This window comes from Dermacentor silvarum, chromosome 11, assembly GCF_013339745.2.
Source record: "Dermacentor silvarum isolate Dsil-2018 chromosome 11, BIME_Dsil_1.4, whole genome shotgun sequence".
Lineage (NCBI taxonomy): Eukaryota > Metazoa > Arthropoda > Arachnida > Ixodida > Ixodidae > Dermacentor > Dermacentor silvarum.
This window is the reverse complement of record NC_051164.1, coordinates 63,909,701-63,929,380: the sequence shown is the minus strand read 5'-3', so window position 1 is coordinate 63,929,380 and position 19,680 is coordinate 63,909,701. Positions and strand designations below refer to the sequence as shown.

General features: G+C 49.8%; 2 protein-coding genes across 2 annotated transcripts in view; one reads left to right on the top strand and one right to left on the bottom strand.

Moving 5' to 3' along the window:
• Positions 1–19,680, bottom strand: part of LOC119433733 (inaD-like protein) — a 233,597-nt gene that overhangs the window by 188,396 nt on the left and 25,521 nt on the right.
• Positions 17,121–18,621, top strand: LOC125941497 (tigger transposable element-derived protein 4-like). Its single transcript, XM_049658918.1, has one exon. It carries the CDS (start codon positions 17,774–17,776, stop codon positions 18,374–18,376), a length of 603 nt encoding a protein of 200 aa, XP_049514875.1. The 5' UTR covers positions 17,121–17,773; the 3' UTR covers positions 18,377–18,621.

Here is a 19,680-nt window from a genome sequence, read left to right as displayed (position 1 = left end):
CGGGCCGGCCCGGCTGTTACGACACCCGAGGGCCGGCCGCGGGGTACTCATAGCGCGCGGCGAACGCGCGATGCGGCGGTAGTGGTGGTCGGGCCCCGCTGTTGAGAAACAGCCGCGGTCGGTGCACTCACGGCGGGCCGCCGCCGCAACGCCGGGAAGCGGCGAGGCGCTGCGACGACTTGCGCGGGAAAGCGAGCACGCTCCTGCCGGACAGCCGCAGTGTGTGGTGGTTGCGCGCACGCGTGTCCGGGGGATCCTTCGGCGGCGTAGACACTTCCTTCCTTTCTTCTTCTTTTTTTAATCTCTCGCGACGGCTTTCTCGCAGGAGTCTTGTATTTCTCGGTGGCGCCGTGAAGATGAAAGCCCACCCAACTTCGCCGCTTTCGATGCGTTCGCGCGAAACGCCACGGAAGACAGCCCGAGCGCGCACACGAGGGCAAACTGGAGCGAGGCGCAGAGACCGCAGCGCGCGGCGAGAAAGCGCGGGCGTGCCTCTCCACGATGGTCGGGCGGCTGCGGGGTCGCTAGCGCGAACCTGGCCTGGCCAGCGACGGTCGGAAAAGGTTTACGAGAAGGGGAAAACGCAAATAACAACAAAACGCTCGAGCGATCGCGCGCGCGCGCTGCCGCCCTTTTCCCCGCGCCGCCGCCGAGGGGCGCCGCAGTCGGACGAAAGAAGGCCGAGGTGGGAGTGAAGTCGGGCCAAAAGGGGAAGGGGGGGGGAGGCGGGAAGACCCTCCCTAGGTTGTCCCTCGCAATTTTTCCCTTAGCGGCCGCTTAGGACGCGCGTTTCGCCGATCGGCCGGTATATATATTTTCTTCACCACTCCCGCGAAATAGCCATTCGCTGGACCGACACCGGCACTCCCGGAGCCTCCCCTTTCGTCGTCGGACGGTCCGAGCAACGCGCCCCGAGTCGGTCAGCGCAGCCGGCCAAAAACTCGCGGGAGCGTTTTTCCCTCGCGGGCTCTTTTAACAACGCATCAACACGAACAAAGAAAAAAGAACGAAACATGCTCCTCCCGCAATGGGGAGAAAAACGAGCGAACGAGAAGGTTATGAAAATCGGGACGACGACGCGGCGGGGAGCGAAGGGGAGGAGGCGAAAAAGCCAGCTAACGGCCAGATAAAAACACAAAACGTCGCGCGACATCGCCCTTTTGGGGCGGAAGGGCGGGGACCGCCGCTTCGATCCCTTATTCCTTCCCCCGCCGCCCCACCCTTTCCCCAGCTCCCGTTTCTTCCCCATCTGCGCCAAAGTGTCCGAGCGCCGCCTCTCGGGCGGCGACCGAAACGCCCGAGCAGAGCGCCGATACGACCCTCCGAGATCGCCGCGGTCGCAAGTCGTTAAGATCATCCGTGCGTGGTATGGAGAAGGGAAATGGCGCGTGCAATGGTTTCGTTGATAATCGCGGAGCGCCACGATGCTGCTGCTGCGATACCAACAACATTTACAAGAGGGAACTCCTGCATGCGAAAACGCAACGGAAGGAACAGAGGGGAGAGTTTCAGAAAACAATATCTACCCGCGTTTCCCTGATATGTGAGCTCTTTCGCGGCGAAGGCTATACGGAAGAGGTACTGATAGGTACCCCTCCTCTTCAAATATGTCGCGCGCGAGTCGATCCCTGTGTCAAGAGAGAACGATCATTGGACAAACAGCGGGGAGCAGCCACCAGTTTCGCAGTGGGCTCAAGGCTACGCTTCGTGCATTGCTTGCAGCGTCGTGGCAAGCAATGTTCTTCGAGTCAGTCGTTCTTGTGTTTGCCGAGACCGCACTAAGCCCACGGCACTCTGATGCTATACTCTGGATCCGTCCCTGGTGTTTGCGCTCTTGTTTGCACGAACTCAGTGCCATCAAGCTCGAACGTCCGCTCTTGTTGGACTGCGGTTGTAGACACACAGGTAACGAGGCGGGGTGGGGGAATGAAAGGTGATTCAACCTCCAGTTGACGTCGATCAAAGACAATGTCTTCTTGAGCGAGTTGAGAGGGGAGGTGGGGGGGGGGGGGGTGATAATGGGGCGGAGCCACTGCACACTACACTATATCGCGTCAGCCTTCCCGTGAGGAGGGTGGGATCAGTTTAGGTCTCCTTAATTTCTTTAAATGCACTATCTTCGTGGTCGGACCACATTTTTAGACCGCACATACCCACGGGAAAGGCCCACATTTTTAGACTGCACATACCGAGGAGATCGGTCCACGAAAGAGGCTAGATACAGGCATACCTGGCACAAAAAAAGTGGGGATACGTGACTTGGCAATAAGATACTGTCTTTAAAAAAATGAATAAATAACTCTCCTGGAAAGAGACGACACGACCACTCGTCCAGTTGTTTGGAGTAAGCTTTTATTCGGGTTCCCGTAGGGCGCCGTGAACGCTCTCCACCTCTCTAGTTGACTCGAAGAAATACTTTAAAATAAACAGAGCGGAGAAGATAAAGAAGAAAAAAAATAAGTTAACTACGAAGCCTTCTTCCCTGCAACGACAGGAGTCAGAACGAGCGTGTACCGCGCGATTATTAGCCTTACCCGTTGTGTTACTTATAGTAGCGCATATCAGAGCAATAAACAGGCCCATACTAATATCGGCCGGTTGAAGCCGGTTGGTTCGGGTACGAACATTTCTCGTGGAGAAGGAACGAGCCATCATCGCAATTTTTGGGAATCTTATACCGTGACAAGAGTTGCATCCCGACCTAACTTCCATTCAGAGGATGTACAGATGTGTGTTTCCGTGTGTTTGTGTGTGCTTGCGTGTGCTTGCGTGTTTGCGTGTGTTTGCGTATGTATGTGTGTGTGTGCGTGCGCATGCGTGTGTTTGCGTATGTTTGCGTATGTGTGTGTGTGTTTGCGTGCGCATGCGTGCGTGATCGTCTGTTGCGTACCTTCCACGGAAAGATAGCTTATACAGTAAAGCGCATAAGATTTCCCGTGTTTCCGTAGCAGGGACGTTGGACGTCCCCGAATCGACGCATCCAAGCGCGGCCGTCTTTCCACATGCACTTACAGTGGACACGATGGGAGTCAGGCTCAAGGAGGATATGCCATCGAACCCTCTTGCGGCTGATGCGACATGTGGCGCGGACGGCGCTGCTGCGCGTGACAGCCACTGCAGGCGAAGGAGGGTCGAAGGTCGCTATATAGTGTCGTGCGTCCGCGCTGCTGCGCCAAGTACTCCGCACGTTCATTAGGGATTCGCGCCGAGTTCTCTGCAGGTGGGCGCTCGACGGTGTCATTCCGCCCGATCGGTGTTGAAAAAGAATTCCGCGAATTTACCCATGAAAAAGAAGCAAAATACGGAAGAGAACTCGTACCGCTTTCTCTCTCTCTCTCTCTCAATCTCTCTTTATCAGCATCGTTCTACAGTCGTGGGCATGAGTTTCTCCTAATTTGTCCTAACCTTGGCTATGCCGACAGCTGCAGAGGTCTTTGCAGCAGCTCGCTTCTCAGATGGCGAAGTGCGTATGCAACTGTTCTTGTTTTGTTTGTTTTTATCTCTCTTTCTCGACGAAGCAGGCTAATAAAAAAAACGCAAAATGTTTTATCGAACAACACGGGAAAAAAAAGAGGTGCCCTTGGTGTGAAATAGGAGCGAAAACAAAACAAACGATAAAGATTTTTTTATTTATTTATTTTTGAAAAGATAAGAACGCAGGCAGCCCAGAAGAGGTTTATACACCGAGGACCATAAAATACCAGCAGGGCATTTATGCGTACTTTTTTTTATTTTTTAACGAGGTCGTTTAGGGTGCTTCATCCATTTCTCGTGGTGCCTGTCACACCCATAGAGTTTCACACTATAAAACCTAGAGGGAAATGTGGCGCTGCTGCACTGTGGTATGCAAGGGAATGCCGGTATATTGTGGATTCGGATTGGCATCGTTCCTGGAGAGCCCGAAGGCCTTGAAGACGCGCCTGGCTAGCACCGTTCCGTCTGTCACAATGATTCATTTCCTGCTAAAACAGCACGTAAAAAACTGCTTTAGCTTTATTATTACACAAAACATGTTTTGTTTAATTTTGAGGACATAATATTGGATGCACAATTATATGAAACGTAAAAAGTGTCAGCTGGCTGCTAAAGTTGGAGGGCAGACGACAAGATTCTCGCTCACTTTGAAACAACTTGTCGTCTCTTCTTGCTTTTCTTTGCTTGATCCTGCATTGTAGGTGAGTAAACTTTATTGAGAGATGTAATATGGGTGAATGAAAGCCTTTTATGTAGATTTTACTTTAAGAACGCATTATTTGTGTAGCCATATCTACGTTTTAGACGAAGCCTCGTACAACACCAGCCAACACAAGCCTCGCAGACACATATCCCGTCATTCCCATGAGGGCACGGCAGCCCTTTAAGAAACTCGCATAGACGGTGGCGCCTGTTTACCCTCTAGGTGTTATAGTGAGAAACTCTATGGTCACACCCAAGTTATATTTTATCGACACCATATACAGTTGGAGACGGCGTTAGCTCTAACCCTCGACCCTTCCCTGAAGCTTCAGGTACACAATTCAAGGTATCGCCCGCTTCGACGCAACATATAACTGCGTCGCTTGTGGTTGGATGTGGCGTTCGCAAAGCCGTACAGTCGAACCCGGATATATCGAACGCACATATAAAGAATTACTGTGCATAACGAACAACTGTAAAATCTCCTTGAAAATTTTTGACAAAGCTTTCACTTTATATATCGAATTACCTATATCTCGATTTTTTTTGTGATACCTTTCAGATTCGATATATCCGGGTTCGACTTATTCGTTTCTCATTGCGATGGGTGGTGCATTTTCTTGCGACAGTTGCGGGTGTGATAACTCTATCGATATAATCTCCCCTGCATCTGTAGCTGCGATTACAGGCGCCTTCTACTCCGTATATAGCGCATTAGATAACCTAATGCTCGTTGACAAAAAAAAAAAAAATCCTTAGACCCTGGACTTAGACCCTCGTCAAAAAGCGACACACATTCATTGCTGCAGTTCGACAGACCTGCAGTGACTGACTGCAGTGACTGACTGGCACCAATATGTGCGCACATATCCTCCGTCCTTTCGAAACCTCCTACTTGCGAAACATACTATGACAGGAAGCGGCGCTACTCCCTTTATCATTGTTTAACGAGCGGTACTCGCTCTTGCCGACGTACCGGGGCTGAAGCCCTTTCTTTGAAGGTTAGTGATACAACGCTGGCGGATGAGCAAATTTCGGTATCCTCGAGGAAAGCCGTACATCTGGAAGTGCCGGAAACACGTACGGACTTGGCCGCAGATATTTATTACATGCCTTAATATGCCAGTGACTATTTTTACAGCCAACTACTGCACACGTCTTCAAAACATGCCCGTCCGTCACGTGAGACGAAGCGCAGCAGCACTAGCGAGCGAACTGACCTTCGTGCCGCCTCTCGCTTCAACGCGAACTATGCGGCGAGAACACAGCGCACACGATGCTATCAGAACTCGGTTCTGATATCAGTGCGTTAGCCAAAAACTCGGTTGCATTTCCGACAGCTGATCGCACACAGCAAGGTAGAAACGGTAATGGTTCCGTATTCGTGCGTGGTCGCTGAGGCGACGTACGGCGCGCCACCGAAAGCGCCATCTCGTTTCGCTAGAACAAACTACTCCGCGAAAAGGGTAAATATGTATAACCTATCGAAGTAGCTCGGCGTAATATTTTTCTTTAGTGTCCCTTTAAGCTGTACGTGCTGTGTGTGTGTGTGTGTGTGTGTGTGTGCGTGTGTGCGCGTGTGTGTGTGTGTGTGTGTGTGCGTGTTGTGAGTGAGTGCGTGTGTGTTGTGAGTGAGTGAGTGAGTGAGTGAGTGAGTGAGTGAGTGAGTGATCCGCCTAAGCTGCGATACAACAAACCACGTGGACACGCCCTCGAGTCAAACATACACGTAAGAACGAGAGATGTTCGTTCCGGAAGCGGTTACAGAGGGCTCCTGCGAGAAAAACTTCGCGTCGCTTTCTTTTTTTCCCCGCATTCCCGACAGCTCAGCCGCGGGATTTCCCCATCGCGTCAGCGAGCCGATGACGGCAGGAAGAAGCCCGTCGAGGGAGCCGCTCACGTTGTGGGGCTTCCCCGGTGTTCCCGCGGCAGCGATATATATACGGTCATGCCGACTCCATCGGGTGCCGGCCCCGCGGTACTGTTTTCGGCCGCCCAGAACGATGTCCCCAACAACAACAAAAATGCCCCGGGGACTCGGGACAGTGTGAGTATATGACAGCGGGTTGGGTTTTAAATGCGTAATCATCTCTATGCCGACGTAACGAGGAAACCTGTCCGTACGTCACGTAAGACGAAGCGCGGCGGCACTAGCGTGCGAACTGACCTTCGTGCCGCCTCTCGCTTCAACGCGAACTTATGCGGCGAGAACACAGCGCACACGATGCTATCAGAACTCGGCGCACTCTGTCCCCATCGCAGATAGGGCGCCCGCGCGGCCGCGCCGTACGCAGCCCGCCACCGGTATGCGGTCGATCACGGTTGGTGATGGTTCGACGCGGATGGATAAGGCGCCGAAAAGCGATAACGGCTTATCATGATCGGATGGTCATCAGCGCATCTGGCGCCGCCACCTGAAGCAGTTTGATCGCGTCATCAATTCAACTTGCGCTGTCGTTTATGCTGGTCGGATCAACTTTCGTAACATTGATAATGACATCGGGCTGCGTGGAGATGAGCAAGTGGCACAATGCTTAGGCATACTTAGACAAGTCCAGGGAAGTTTGTGCGTAATGCTTTTTTTAGATCATAAAATCTTTTTTAATCGCTTGTGGCAGATAGCGGACGTTACTTGCACGAGAAATCGAAATGCTTAATCAACTAATCGGCAAAATTCAGTAATTAACCTTTTAATTATTTACTTTAAGTCACATATTCCAAGGCATATCCACTTGGAACGAATTTTCAGCGTGACACCAGTTTCGAGATATTCATTCCCAAAGTTGGCGACAAAATGCATCGGCGTCCCAGTTACTTTTGTGCTTCAATGCGTAAAACGACGTTTCCTTAAAAAAAAGTAAGTGGAACAACAATGCATTTTTGAGGCGAGTTTGACGGCGCATATCTCGAAACAGGCGCCACACAGTTTAGTATTCGATCCAAGTAAATATGCCTCGCAATTTCGCCGGCTACAACTCGTAAATTGCAATACGTGTCGTAAAGCAATTAATTAAAAAGTTCATTAGTGTTTTTTGTTGGTTATTCGATCATGCTCTTTGATTTCTCGTGCCAGCAATGTCCGCCGCTTCGGGTAATCCAGGTCAAAGACTACAATTACGCTATCTGCCACAGGCGATACTTTAAAATTTTGTATGGTCTTTAAAAAGCACCCCATATACAGTTTGGTTGTATAGTGACGGTGAAGAAAATTAGGCTGCCAGAAGCGCTAGTTCAAAATTTAATTTTAACTGCCCAGCAACACAAGCAACACCCAAAGCGCTAAGATGGCGGCGAGCACAGTCGTTGCTTGTCGAAATATGGTCAGACATCGAGTACGTTCGAGAATGTGCGCCACTACTCGCCTCGCGCAAGCAATCTGATTAGATAAGAATCTTAGGCTATAAAATCGGGCGACAACATTCTAGAAATTCCGGATACATGTAAAATTTGTTTAAAATTTTGCAGCAGTGGTTAGACAGTGCAAAACGGTCACAGGGGAAAAGTTAAACGATGAACGCGCGTGAATATACCGTCTGTCCCAACTGAAACAACAACAACAATAATAGTAATAATAATAATAATGATGATGAAAGTTTACGAGAAAGGAGATGCATTTAGGCACTGGAATAAGTTACCTGAACAACATGTCATACTTGCTAAATATTTTCCAATAGCTCTACAGAATTTCTTATACTGTTATTACATGTGATCGTACACAACAGCAACACAGGCGCTCCTACAGCCTTTTCCCATTTTATCTTTCTTTATATTAAGTGCGAATGCACTTCTTAAGCGACCCCGAAAAACTCCGCCGGCAACCGCGCTCCTCCTCCTCTCCCCTAGCAACGGCGCGAGGAGCGGAGAGGAGCGTCTGTAGCAACGGCGCAGCGACGTCATCGCCCCCTGACTGCTGGCTCGACGTTGACTTCGCGGGAAACAGCCAGAAAATGCCTCGTGTGTGTACTGTATAAATGGCGGCGCGCTCTCGCCCTCTCGCTCCGTGGCTGCGCCGGTGATAAAACGCCCAGAGAAACGATGGTGTGCGCCTCGCCCTCGCTCCGGAAAGTATCTTGGCGTGCCCCATAGGCCAGTCCTTTCTCGAGCAGCTGTTCCCTCAATGCGGCCTTCATCAAACCCCGTCTGCCCCTGCAGCAGCAAACGGCCGCGCCGTGACGTGCACAAATTTCTACGCTCACGGCGCGTTGTGCAGCTGGCCGGCGCGGCCGGCGGCTGCCATCGCCGCGGAAACACCTCCGCTCGCCGTGGCTGCGCGCGCGCATCAGCGGCTGTCTCCGCGCCGTGACGTCACGGCGCCATGCCGAGAGCAATGCAGCTGGCGCCAAATCTGGGGTGAGAGAAATTGAGGAACTTTGTTTACGAATTCTCCGTGCCTCTCCCCCGTGAACTTCCGCCGTTAGGTTTGCACTCACCCTCGGCCGCCGCCTCTCCCCTCGCGCTGACAGCTCCCTCCTCGCCCGGTAACAGCCCCTCGTGTGCGTACTCTCCCCACCGCTCACCCCCTCTCCAACCGCCTGGCGTGTTTCGCTCCGCCGTCACGTGTTGTGTGTGTGGCGCCGGCGCGTCAGTCGTGCTCTCTCGCTGCCGTCTCCTTCGCTCGGCTCTGCAGTTTAGTCGCGCGCGCCCCCTCATAGCATCACCCCGTGCTTCGCACTTCCTCATACTCCCCTTCGGGGAAATGCGGGTTTTTTTTTTGTAATCACTACATTTGAAATTCCATTTTGTTTCGACCTTGCTGCATTGACTTAGTAAACAACTCTGCAGTATTTTGTAAATATAATAAAACGAACAAATAAATAAATTCCCGATGCTCTCTCGGGAAGTCAGTGTCACCTAAACTTGTGCGTAGAGCACCTCTGCGAAGGCCTTGCACTTCGTAGCCAAGCCAAGACAGTTACGCGTGTCACTTCGGGATGCCACCGGACTATCGCCAGTGAGTGTTGATTCTGTGAGCGAAAATGGCGTAGCTCTCTGAAAACCGAAAGACGGTAGACCCCACAAACTTAGCCGGAATTGGAAGACGAAAGCGGAGATAAATTTTCAAATAAGATGTAAATGATGAGGCAGCGCGAATTAACTTTTTACAGGCGGGCGACTTCCATTACACAAGCACCAGCAAGCTTTCAGAGCTGCCTGCGCGTTACGTTACAAGTGCCTGTAAAGCTGGCTTCTCCGCGGTAAGGGTCTTTATGCGGAGAAGCCCACTTCTGCGCTACATTTCGTTTGACGGGCAGCGATAGCCATTACATCGGGTTATTCACATTTCGCTAAGTTACTACTTTTGAAAATTAAGGGGGAGTATGGCTAAGAATCGGGTAGCGTTCATAAATGTGCCATTAGGATCAACCTTAAATAAATAAATAAATAAATAAATAAATAAATAAATAAATAAATAAATAAATAAATAAATAAATAAATAAATAAATAAATAAATAAAGGAACACTTTATGTAAGCTTTATGGTTTAGGTTGAAGTTTCTGTTTGTATAAACAAACTGAATGAAAAAAACTAATTATGCAGATCCAATGTACGTGTTGGAATCGATGTGAAGCAAAGCTCTAGTGAAGCAGTTATGTAAGCGTTATAAAGTGTTCTCCTCACTTAACGTGTTTTGTCGCAAAAGCGATCACGTGCCTGCTCGGCAATGCGGCAGAACGCAGAGACCCTACACCACGTGGCCCCGCGTGAACCACGCTAAGCGGGATTACAAAGTTACGAAGGTAACTAATTAGTTACAAACGTAACCAATTTGCCAACTAATCGCACGTCAAGAAATAGTCCGAGTAACTCAAGACAGCTTAGGACAACGCGCCGTTAGTCTCATTCGTCTAAAATGTACCACTTCATTCTTGAAATTTGGTTATAGTTGCGTGAAACACGTGATGCACGCCGATTCGTTATAACAGTGCTGCCCTGCGCATGCCTTAGACAACAGCCCCCAGCAAGCACGGCCAACAGAGGTCGGAAGAACCGCAAAAAGAAGAAAATACACGATTTCTCATTTCGGTTGATTTCTTTGCCAGAATCTCGTCGATATTGATCGCTCTCGCTCGTGTGATAGCGTGACGCGCTACACGCTAAATAATTTACTTCCCGCTACATTCCCGATGAAAAAGTCAGTTGGCAATGAGCGGTACAGGTTCGCGCCTACTCCTCCTTCTTATCGTTGACCTCCTTTCTTAGCGCCTGTACCAAATCGCGCATTTTGTACAAAACTATATAGCTCGACCAACCGTGCTTCCGAAACGGGACTGCCGTCAACGATTTGCGGAAGAAAGCGGCTATGAGAGAGCCGCCGAAAAAGGAACGAAGTTGAAACAAACGCGGCGAACCAGACGCGAGCGGAAAAGTGGTTGTGGTTCCGCGGCGGAAGAAACTGCGGAAATGAAACACCCTCACTTGCGACGACGCCGAGGAGCGGCGCACACACACACTGGACAGAGCTGCTGACGGGCGCGAATAAACGAAAAAAAAAAAAATGGAGGACGCTTAAGCTTCGCCTTTAAGAGTGGAACGCGATAGCATTCAAAGATCCCGGGCTGCTCATCAGGCTTCCCGGCAACTAAATTACGTTTTCTCGTATATTCAAATTACAATCCGACGCTATCCACGTCTGTAGGAGTGTGGTTAAGTCGTACTTTACGATTTTTCTGACGGATCTTACTTTGAGAAATTCCATTTTCGTTCACTAACGCCATGCGCCACGGGGGGGGGGGCTGCGCGGTTGGGATGGTTCGGGATGATTGTTTCGGCCAACGACGCCGCATTTTCTGTGACACGGGGCCCTCAACGCTGTGGCGTTAAAATAACCGAAAGCGGGGAAACCACTGCAGCCGCAGAAAGCCGGCCGAGGAGAGTGCCGCAGGTGCGGCGAGAGAATTAAGCGGCGTTCGCAAACAAGATGGCTGCCCGCGGGCGCCGCCAGTAGCAGACGACAAACAGAAAAAAAAAAACAAAAAAAAACGGGAAGAGCATCGAAGCGAAGGTTTCCCGAAAGGGTCCGGCCAGTCGGAAGTAGCGGCGGAAACGATAACAGAGCAAATGGAATTAATTCCGAATGAATGAGGTGCCGGAGGTAGGAGATGGCGGAACGCCGATAGAAAGAAGGAAAGTAAACTCTGATGGGAAAAAAAAAAGGTGTCGAACAAAAGGAGCACCGGGTAACTACTATATCCTTCTAAGAAAAAAAGAAAGACAAAGAGCTGCGCAAGCTTCTTCGGCGCCGAGATCGCAACATGCAGTGTTCGCCCCGGGTTATTGGCTGAACGAGAAAACGCAGCCGTGGGGGATGCAAAAAATAAAAAATAAAGAAGGCGTCAAAGGGGAAAACGGGAGAAAATGAACGCAGGAGAGAGACGAGACGAAAGGGAGAGACGGAGTTAGAAAGAGGGGGTAGCAGGTGCTCTGGCGGCATTCGTACAACGAGGTTCTTTTTCTTTTTTTTCTCCGGTTCGTTGCAGCAACTGGAGAGGGACGTTGCGCCAAATGACAAGTGACAGAAGTGAATGGCGCGCCAATTATGCACGCCAACGTACGCAGCCCGTTCGGCCGCAGCCGCCGCCGCGAAGGGTCGATAAATGTCGCCCGAAGGGAAACGTATAAGCACGATGGTTAGGGAAAACGGGAAAGGCAGGTGGGAAAGAACGAACGGAGCATTTATTTGCCAAGAGTGCCGAGTCCAGTTCGCCAGGCGCCGCGCGCGCGCTTCCTGGGCTAAAAGGAGTGCGCGCGCTCGTTCTTGAAAGAAGCGAGCACACTTTTCGGGCGCACTTTTGCTGTTAGCGACACCTTGTGACGTCGAGTGTCACAAAGCCAATACTGCAGTAACCTACCATTACTGTATTCAGCTATACTGGTTTACAGCGTCGGTAGCGACGCGGTCGTTACCGTGCCGATCGTTTATGATTTTGCTGTGAAGAGAACACCCACGCGGCGCAATAAAATATTTTATTGCGATACCGTTATAGGCAATCTTCACCCACTCTAGAAGTGTCGAACGGAAAATATGGGTCGATCCTGAAGGCCCTGCAGTGTAAACACAGCGTCTCAAGGCGCTAGCCGCCACGAATTGTAATACGAGTATACAGACAAGCTAAAGCTCTCTCGGGGTAAATGCAGCGCCATAAAAATCGCCACACGCCCCGTCTCTGGAATAGTTCCCACGCATCGAAGCACGTGAGCAGTCACGTGGCATTAAGCATGAAAGCTTGGTAAGATTATGGAAGCGAAGCGGTGGCTATAGTCCACGTGTGTGTGGCAGAGAGTAAAGTGCGTGCTGACTCGGCGACAACACTGCACGCAAACTTATTCGCTGAGGAGCAGGTCAGCTCAGATTTGGCATAGTAGAGTGCTTTCGCACAATCATCATCAGTAGCGGCTTATTTGTGCACTGCATACTGGAGACGACTCCCAGCGATCTCCAATTACCCCTGTCTTGTATCACCCGACTCCAACCCATGCCTGCCAATTACTTAACCTCATCACCCAGCCAAACACTTTGCCGCCATCAATTTCCCTTTGGTTGGCACCCTGCCACTCTAATAATTCACCAATGATCGGTCCCGCGCGTTACATTACCTGCCCAACTGCACACATCTTCCTCTTAATCTCGACCATGAACATCACCTATCTGTGCTTGATATCTCACTCATACAGCAGCCCTTTTATTTGCTAACATTACGCTTGTCCTTTTCTGCGGCACCGCTCATTGCACCGTCCTTCTTCCTTTCAAGTTTCTTGGTTATGCTCCAACCTTCATCCCCATAGCCTAGCACTCTCAAAATGCACCGAATGTGTACTTTTCGTCTCAAGGATTTCGGTAAGCCTCCATTGGTGCCTTAGGAAGCGATTATCAAATGTGCTTCAACTCGCTGCTGAACGTTTTTTTAACAGAGGTCAATTTTTACTTTGCTGCTGGTGTAAATTTTCGGCAGCAACACGATTACGATGCTGCCGCGAACATTTACACCTGCAGGGAAGTAGAATACACTATGCTACCGCAATATTAGCTGTGTTTGTCTGGTTGAGCTCTGCGCCACCAGGTGGCTGCACCGTGCAGGCCGTTCACGCTTGCGCCTCCACTCATCCGGTAAAACGACCAGTCCGCTTGCGTTTACCCGAATGCCGGACACGCTAAAGCTCTCTACTATCTAAAGCGGGCTGTGCTTAGGTTGTGGGGCCGCCGAGGCTGGCGTGAGGCTTCGGTACTTCGCGCATAATTTATTGCGACAGCAATTATATGGACACTCCAAGCGCACTTCTGCCGTCGGCGTCGATGTCGCTGTGATGTTCCGTTAAAGTCCAAACACAACATCGTCACCGCGCGCCGTACGCTGTTATATGCGAGTGAAAGCTTGCGAGGGTCAGTCGACGATCCTGGCTCAATTTTGCGCGCGCGAGGGAGAAAGGCGGGGCGAAAGCGCGCCGTCTTCTGTCGCGCGCGGCACGGGGGGAGGGGAAGGGGGTTCTACCCCGGCGGCTGCTGCTTACGGCGCGGCCGCGCGGGCGGCCTACCTCGAAAGCGATCTGCAAAGTGCACAAAGTGCGTGCCCGCGCGGGCCTCATCTTCAAAGCAATATGCGATGTGGAGAAAGTACGCCTAGTGCCGGTAGCTTAGTATGCGCTGTGCTTTCGACGTTTGGTTCGCATTGAAGCGAGAGACAGCACAAAGGTCAATTCACTCGCTGCTGCTGCCGCACTTCCTGTCTCCAGCGTTTTGACAGCGAGTTTCCGCGGTCATCGAGCGAGATGTGTTTATGTTTACCTGTGCGCACGACACCGTGCTTGTTAACTTAGCTAGTAAACAAATGTTTAGAAGTTTATACGGCCGATAAACCTATTATCCTTACTTTGTACAGCTGTCTACTAATTTGCTATCGCAATCGACTTCTTTTTTTTTCTTCTCTTCGGGCTGCCTGCTAGGCTAAAGACACAAAATTGCAGCAAGTTTCTATGTACGTGATAGCGCGCGCTGTGGCGCATGCGGCAGATAATACTATGCGGCGAGATACGCTCCTTTGCAGGAAATTAACAAAGGCCATCCGGATGAATTGCATTGTATGAGCAATAAAACTTACAGCCACTGTAGAAATTCAGCCAGCAACGGAACTGCTGGCAAGTGGCTAAGGTGCTTGCACTATAAAGGTATGCAGAGTCACATTTTACGGTGTGCAGACGGCCAAAGATGTCGTTCTGATTGAACTGAAAGGTATGATGGCTTCCGAGGTTTCACATGCCAAAACCACAATATTATAAGGCATGCTGCAGAGGAGTACTCCGGAATATTTTGACCAGCTGAGGCTCTTCAACATGCACGTCGGTATAAGTACGCAAGCATCTGTTGCCTTTGTTCCACATCGTAATGCAACCGCCGCATCTGGGATCAAACCGGCGACCTCAAGCTCAACAACACAACACCATAGCCACTGGAAACCATGGCGGAAGCCACAATATGTCCTCACACACTGTCCTCGCACCTAATACTAAATAATGACACAACAGAAAGAAAAATGTGTTTCACTAGTGTGCATTTGCATTAGGCCTATGTATCTATGGCCGCTTGAAAAACAGCCACTAAAGCTGCTGGTAACATAGTGGTTAAGCACTAATGATATGTAGCGTTTAATGACACAAAGGCCCAATCTGGCCAGAACATGCCAAGAGCATGACAATGTGAAGACTGCACTGTTCCCACTCCAATATTCTTAAAATCCAGCACCATCCTACAGCATGTGCGTGGGCTTCAGAGTTATGAGTTACGAGAAGGTGCACAATTCAATGGCAAGAGAAGAGAGGGCTGAAATGCTGGTAGAATACGAGCATCCCGAGTGGTTGGCACGAGTGCTGACATCACCGACAAAACATTCTGGACTAGTGGAGAAAGTGCACGACAAGGAGGAGCAGGGCCGCATGTACAGAGTGTGTCGACAGATGGCATGGCATGAGTTCCACTGCCGTGCCATTGTCAATGCAACATCATCACGCTGACATCACTATCATTATAGTGTGGTAACTTCATTACCGCTTATAATACAGCCATGCGAGACGCAATACCATGAATACGCATTACCGCTTATAGTGCAGCTGCGTGAGACAAAATACCGGTTAGGATGCAGCTGCCGGAAAATCCCATAGACAAGCGAGGTAGCGAGTGTGCTTCTCAAGGAGGTACGCCAGCCAGGGGGAGAGCGAATAGAGCGGCCATTGAGAATGCGAAGGATGTGAAGAAGACGCTGAGCGAACAAAAAGGAACGGAGAAAAAATACGCAAAGGCAGAGGTTGCAGCATAACATATGTATGCACTCTGCAGGCATATATGGGCTGCCTAAGCCACCTAGGCGATGGAGAAGCCTTTGCTCGAGCCGCTCCTCAGTGGCATGGGCTCCACATAGAACACATGCGCGTTGTCACTCTTGTGTGCGGGAGTGACAACGCGCATAGCTTGTGTGCGGAAAGTAAATAGTTTTTCACAACTCCAACGTTACAGAAAAATAGTTTCCAGAACTTTGCTGTATGCTGTGCCTTATTGAAAATGATACCTATTCGAAATTTTGTGACGGTAGATGGTGAAGTGAAAATATCACGCGTGCGGCCTTGACTTCACGATGCCATCAGATTAAGCTGTTCCGTAGTGTTTAGACGCAACCAAGGACGGAAAAAAATTGAGGACAGGTTCGCTCAGCTCGTGGGTCGTGGCCGCGGCAGCTGAAGCACAGCTTCCATTGGGTTTCTGCCGTCTCCGCGATCCACCCGTCCTGTTCGGCCTCCAGCTCCTTCTGCCTGCCTGCCTGCATGAGTCCCAGAGCGTAGCTGGGCTGCTCTCTTCCGCTACGTGTCCCTTCTCCCATTGGCCACGTAGCTGCGCGTGCACTTTTGCGCTTCTTCTTCTGCTCTCATAATGTATTCTTTTTAATCGGCCGCTCTTATTTTATAACTTCTTTCTTATTTATTTCTGCCACCGACTCCTCGTGTCTTCTTGTTCTCTTTTATCTTCTGCTTTTTCTTCTTCTTTCTTGCCTTTATTTGCTCATGACAAACTGCAAGCACTACATTTGGACGTGCCGGGCTACAGTCGCCGATGTTTCGGACTGGTTTGTGTCATCGTCGCTCTCAGAGTCACAGTCTGACGAAAAAACAGTATCCTCAGATTCGCTGCTACTCGATCCATCAATAAAATCAGCCACAGACCCAGTGGAATCACGAAATCTGCTATCTTTCGAAGCACACATGCCGCTCTCGGAGGCGGCCATTTTTGCTTGCTACTTTGACGATCGCGAAACTTCAAAGCGCATTAAAAAATTACCGCCTTGTGGGAAAAAAGACGAACTGCCTAGGAAAACAAAAATATAGCTCTCCTTCTTCACATCTAATGATGCAGTGTGTCCGTGAGTGTCGCGGAAGGTCTCGAAAGCGGCGTTTCAAACAGTCAATAGTGGCGACCATTTTTGCTTTCTAGTTTGACCATCGTGAAACTTCGGAGCGCGTTCAAAAATGACTGCCTCGCGGGAAAAAAGTGAACTGCTTAGAAAGCTAAAATATAGTTCTCCTTCTCGTCTGATAGCGCAGTGTGTCCACGGGGGGCGCGGAAGGTCTCGAAAGCGGCATTTCAAACCATAAACAGTGGGCTAACGATGACCTACGGGCGCAGTACAGAAAGAGCTAAGAAATACTTAGCTGCGAAAAGTACTTCAATGCATTCAGCAGAAGTGAAGTTATTGGCAATCAAAGTTCGCCTGCAATCCCCGTCCCAGTGCTCCCGGTCCTTCTTCAATGCCTTGCACTGCGAAGGCTACGGCGGAGCAGGATGGTACCCACAACGGGTGGTGCCTACTGAATGTCATGACGCACAGTTCAAATTTGATTTTGTATGATCACATACAGTGGACTCTCAGCAAACAGAACTCAGTTAAACGGAAATTACTGATAAACGGAACTAAATAATATTATTTGGTTGGTTTCCTATGTGTGAAGCAGTAAAATTCTTCAGTTAATCGAAACACCACTTATTTGTTACCTGCGGTTAAACGGCACAAAAGTTAAACACTGCACAGGAGACTTTTTGGTTGCAACTGCCAAACTAGTCTCGCAACCATGAAATACATAATTTTCATAGCCAACACCGTAGTCGAGACAAGCCAATCCAGTAGCCAGGTCTCGTTTGCTGCGCCAGCGGCTGCAGTGTGTTAGGCCTACGAGTGTGCCGACGTGCAGCACGATGGAGAACACGAAGAAACGGCTGCATCAAGCACTGCCGCTTGAAACGAAGCTTCAAATTCTCCAGGAGCTTGATGGAAGCGGCCTGTCCAAGACGATGGTGGCAAAGAAGTTCAGTATCCCCAAGTCGATGCTCTCGCGGATCTCAATGAACAAAGAAGTGATTGAATGTGCCATCAAGAATGGAACCTTTACGTCAAAACGAATGCGGATGCGGACGACACCTTATGAAGAACTGGAAGAGGTTCTTTTTTTGTGGTTTAAGCATGCGAGGAGTGCGAATTGCCCTGCTCATGGCAAGATGGAAGGATTGAAGTCCATCAGTCTTGAATTCTTGCCAGCCAATGCAACAGCTGTGATCTAGCCAATGGATCAACGCATAATACAGAACATCAAAGTTCTTTACCGTAGCCAGCTGCTTCACCGAATGCTACTTTGCACAGACAATGGAAAGAGCTACAACACAGATTTGTTGTCGGCAATCCACATTCTGGCCCATGCCTGGGAACAAGTGCAGGAAACCACAATACAGAGGTGCTTCCACCATGCAGGCTTTGAAGCACAAGAGCAAATGTTTCATGAAGAGGAAATCCCTGCCGACGCCGATGCTGATGCCATATTCAGTCAGGTAGTGCCCTCTGCCCCTTTTACGTGGCAGGAGTACGAGGCAATTGATGAGAATTTGAGCACCTGTCGCGAGGAGAGCCTTGAGGAACTGATCGCTGAAGCACAAAGCAAAGATCAACCCTCCTCCAGTGATGAGTGCGATGACCTTATTCCGAGTGCAGTGGTGCCAGACAGTGCAGCTGAAGGAGCAGTCGAACTTTTGCAGCGCTATTTTGAGCGTGAAGGGTGTCCAGAATTTCTAGAAAGCCTGTCAAGCATGGGCACTTACTTCGTGAAAAAGCAACTCAAGCATGCCAAGCAAACCACAATTGATTGCTTTTTCCCTGTCCATGTAGATAAGTAGGTGTTAGTACTAACTTAAATAAAGTTGTGTTTCATGAAACGTGTACTTTGCTTAAATGAAACTTCTGATAAATCGAACACTTTTATGGATCCCCTCCAAGTTCTGTTTGAGAGGAGTGCACTGTAGAACCCCCTACTCCCAATTTTAGTGCCTACGATGCACCAAACTCGGAGGCTATCCCTCAGCTAATGGTTGAGTTCACGGTGCCTCATTCCTTTGCTGTGCTACAGTGTTCCAGATAGCTACATGTGGCTATTCTCACACCAATTGACATGAGTAGCACATTTCCTTTCCCACTTAACGCTACAACAATCACAGAATTTCTGAGGGTCGAACAAACTTCATCTCCATGTTTGGTCATGCAAGTACCTCTGCAGAGCGCACATCGGCTAAGCTATGTATCCCGCACTCAAGACTCTCGATGAAAAGGATTCCTAATGTAACAAGCTTCGACCATGATTATGACACACTTCTCGAGTGTTCAACTCGGGAGGCAGACGACCTGCTCATCCGATGTCAGCACATGGGCCATGGGTCACATCACCCATAGATACCAATCAAAGCACGCTGTGGTCCTCAGCGAGCCACAGGAGCTCAGCGAGCGTGGTCGTCACGGCACCTCGCAGCAGCCATTGTATCTACGCTACGCTGCAGGTGCAGCTACATGCAACTGTAGGGGCTAACTATGTGCACGACAGGGCTGGAGCACGTGCTCACGCTCATGTCCTCCAGTCTAGCTGTGCTATGTGGTGCACACCAGCTTTGTCTTGCACCAGCTCAGCCAAAGGATAGTAGCCACATTCAAATTGCGCATTTTGGGCAGTGGCTCAATACGAAGCAAAGTCTACCATATGTCTAGCCAGAAGCGGCAAAATCACAGTGAAAGAACATGAGAGGTGTATTAACCAGCCTCCAAACGAGAGAGAGCTTCACTAATGTTGCGTGCTTTCTGCGACAGATGGTGTGGGACAGCGGGGGCCATCCGTCAGGGTCCCGCCAGTTTGACGTTATGTGCATTAGGAAAGCGCACCCAAGTATAATAAGTAATACAGTAGAACCCCACTGATACGTTTTTCACGGGGCCATAAAAAAATAAATGTAAGAGCCAGGAAATGCAAGAGCTGAGAAACAGGAAAAATTGAAAAATGAGAGTAATGGTGAACTGCACACAATTTTATTTTAATTATTACGTTAGAAAAAAAGGTGCAGTTTCGCCCGAAAGCCGAAGCATCGATTGCAATAGCAAATTAGTAAACAGCTACACAAAGTAAGGATAGTAGTTTTATTGTCCAAATAAACTTGTA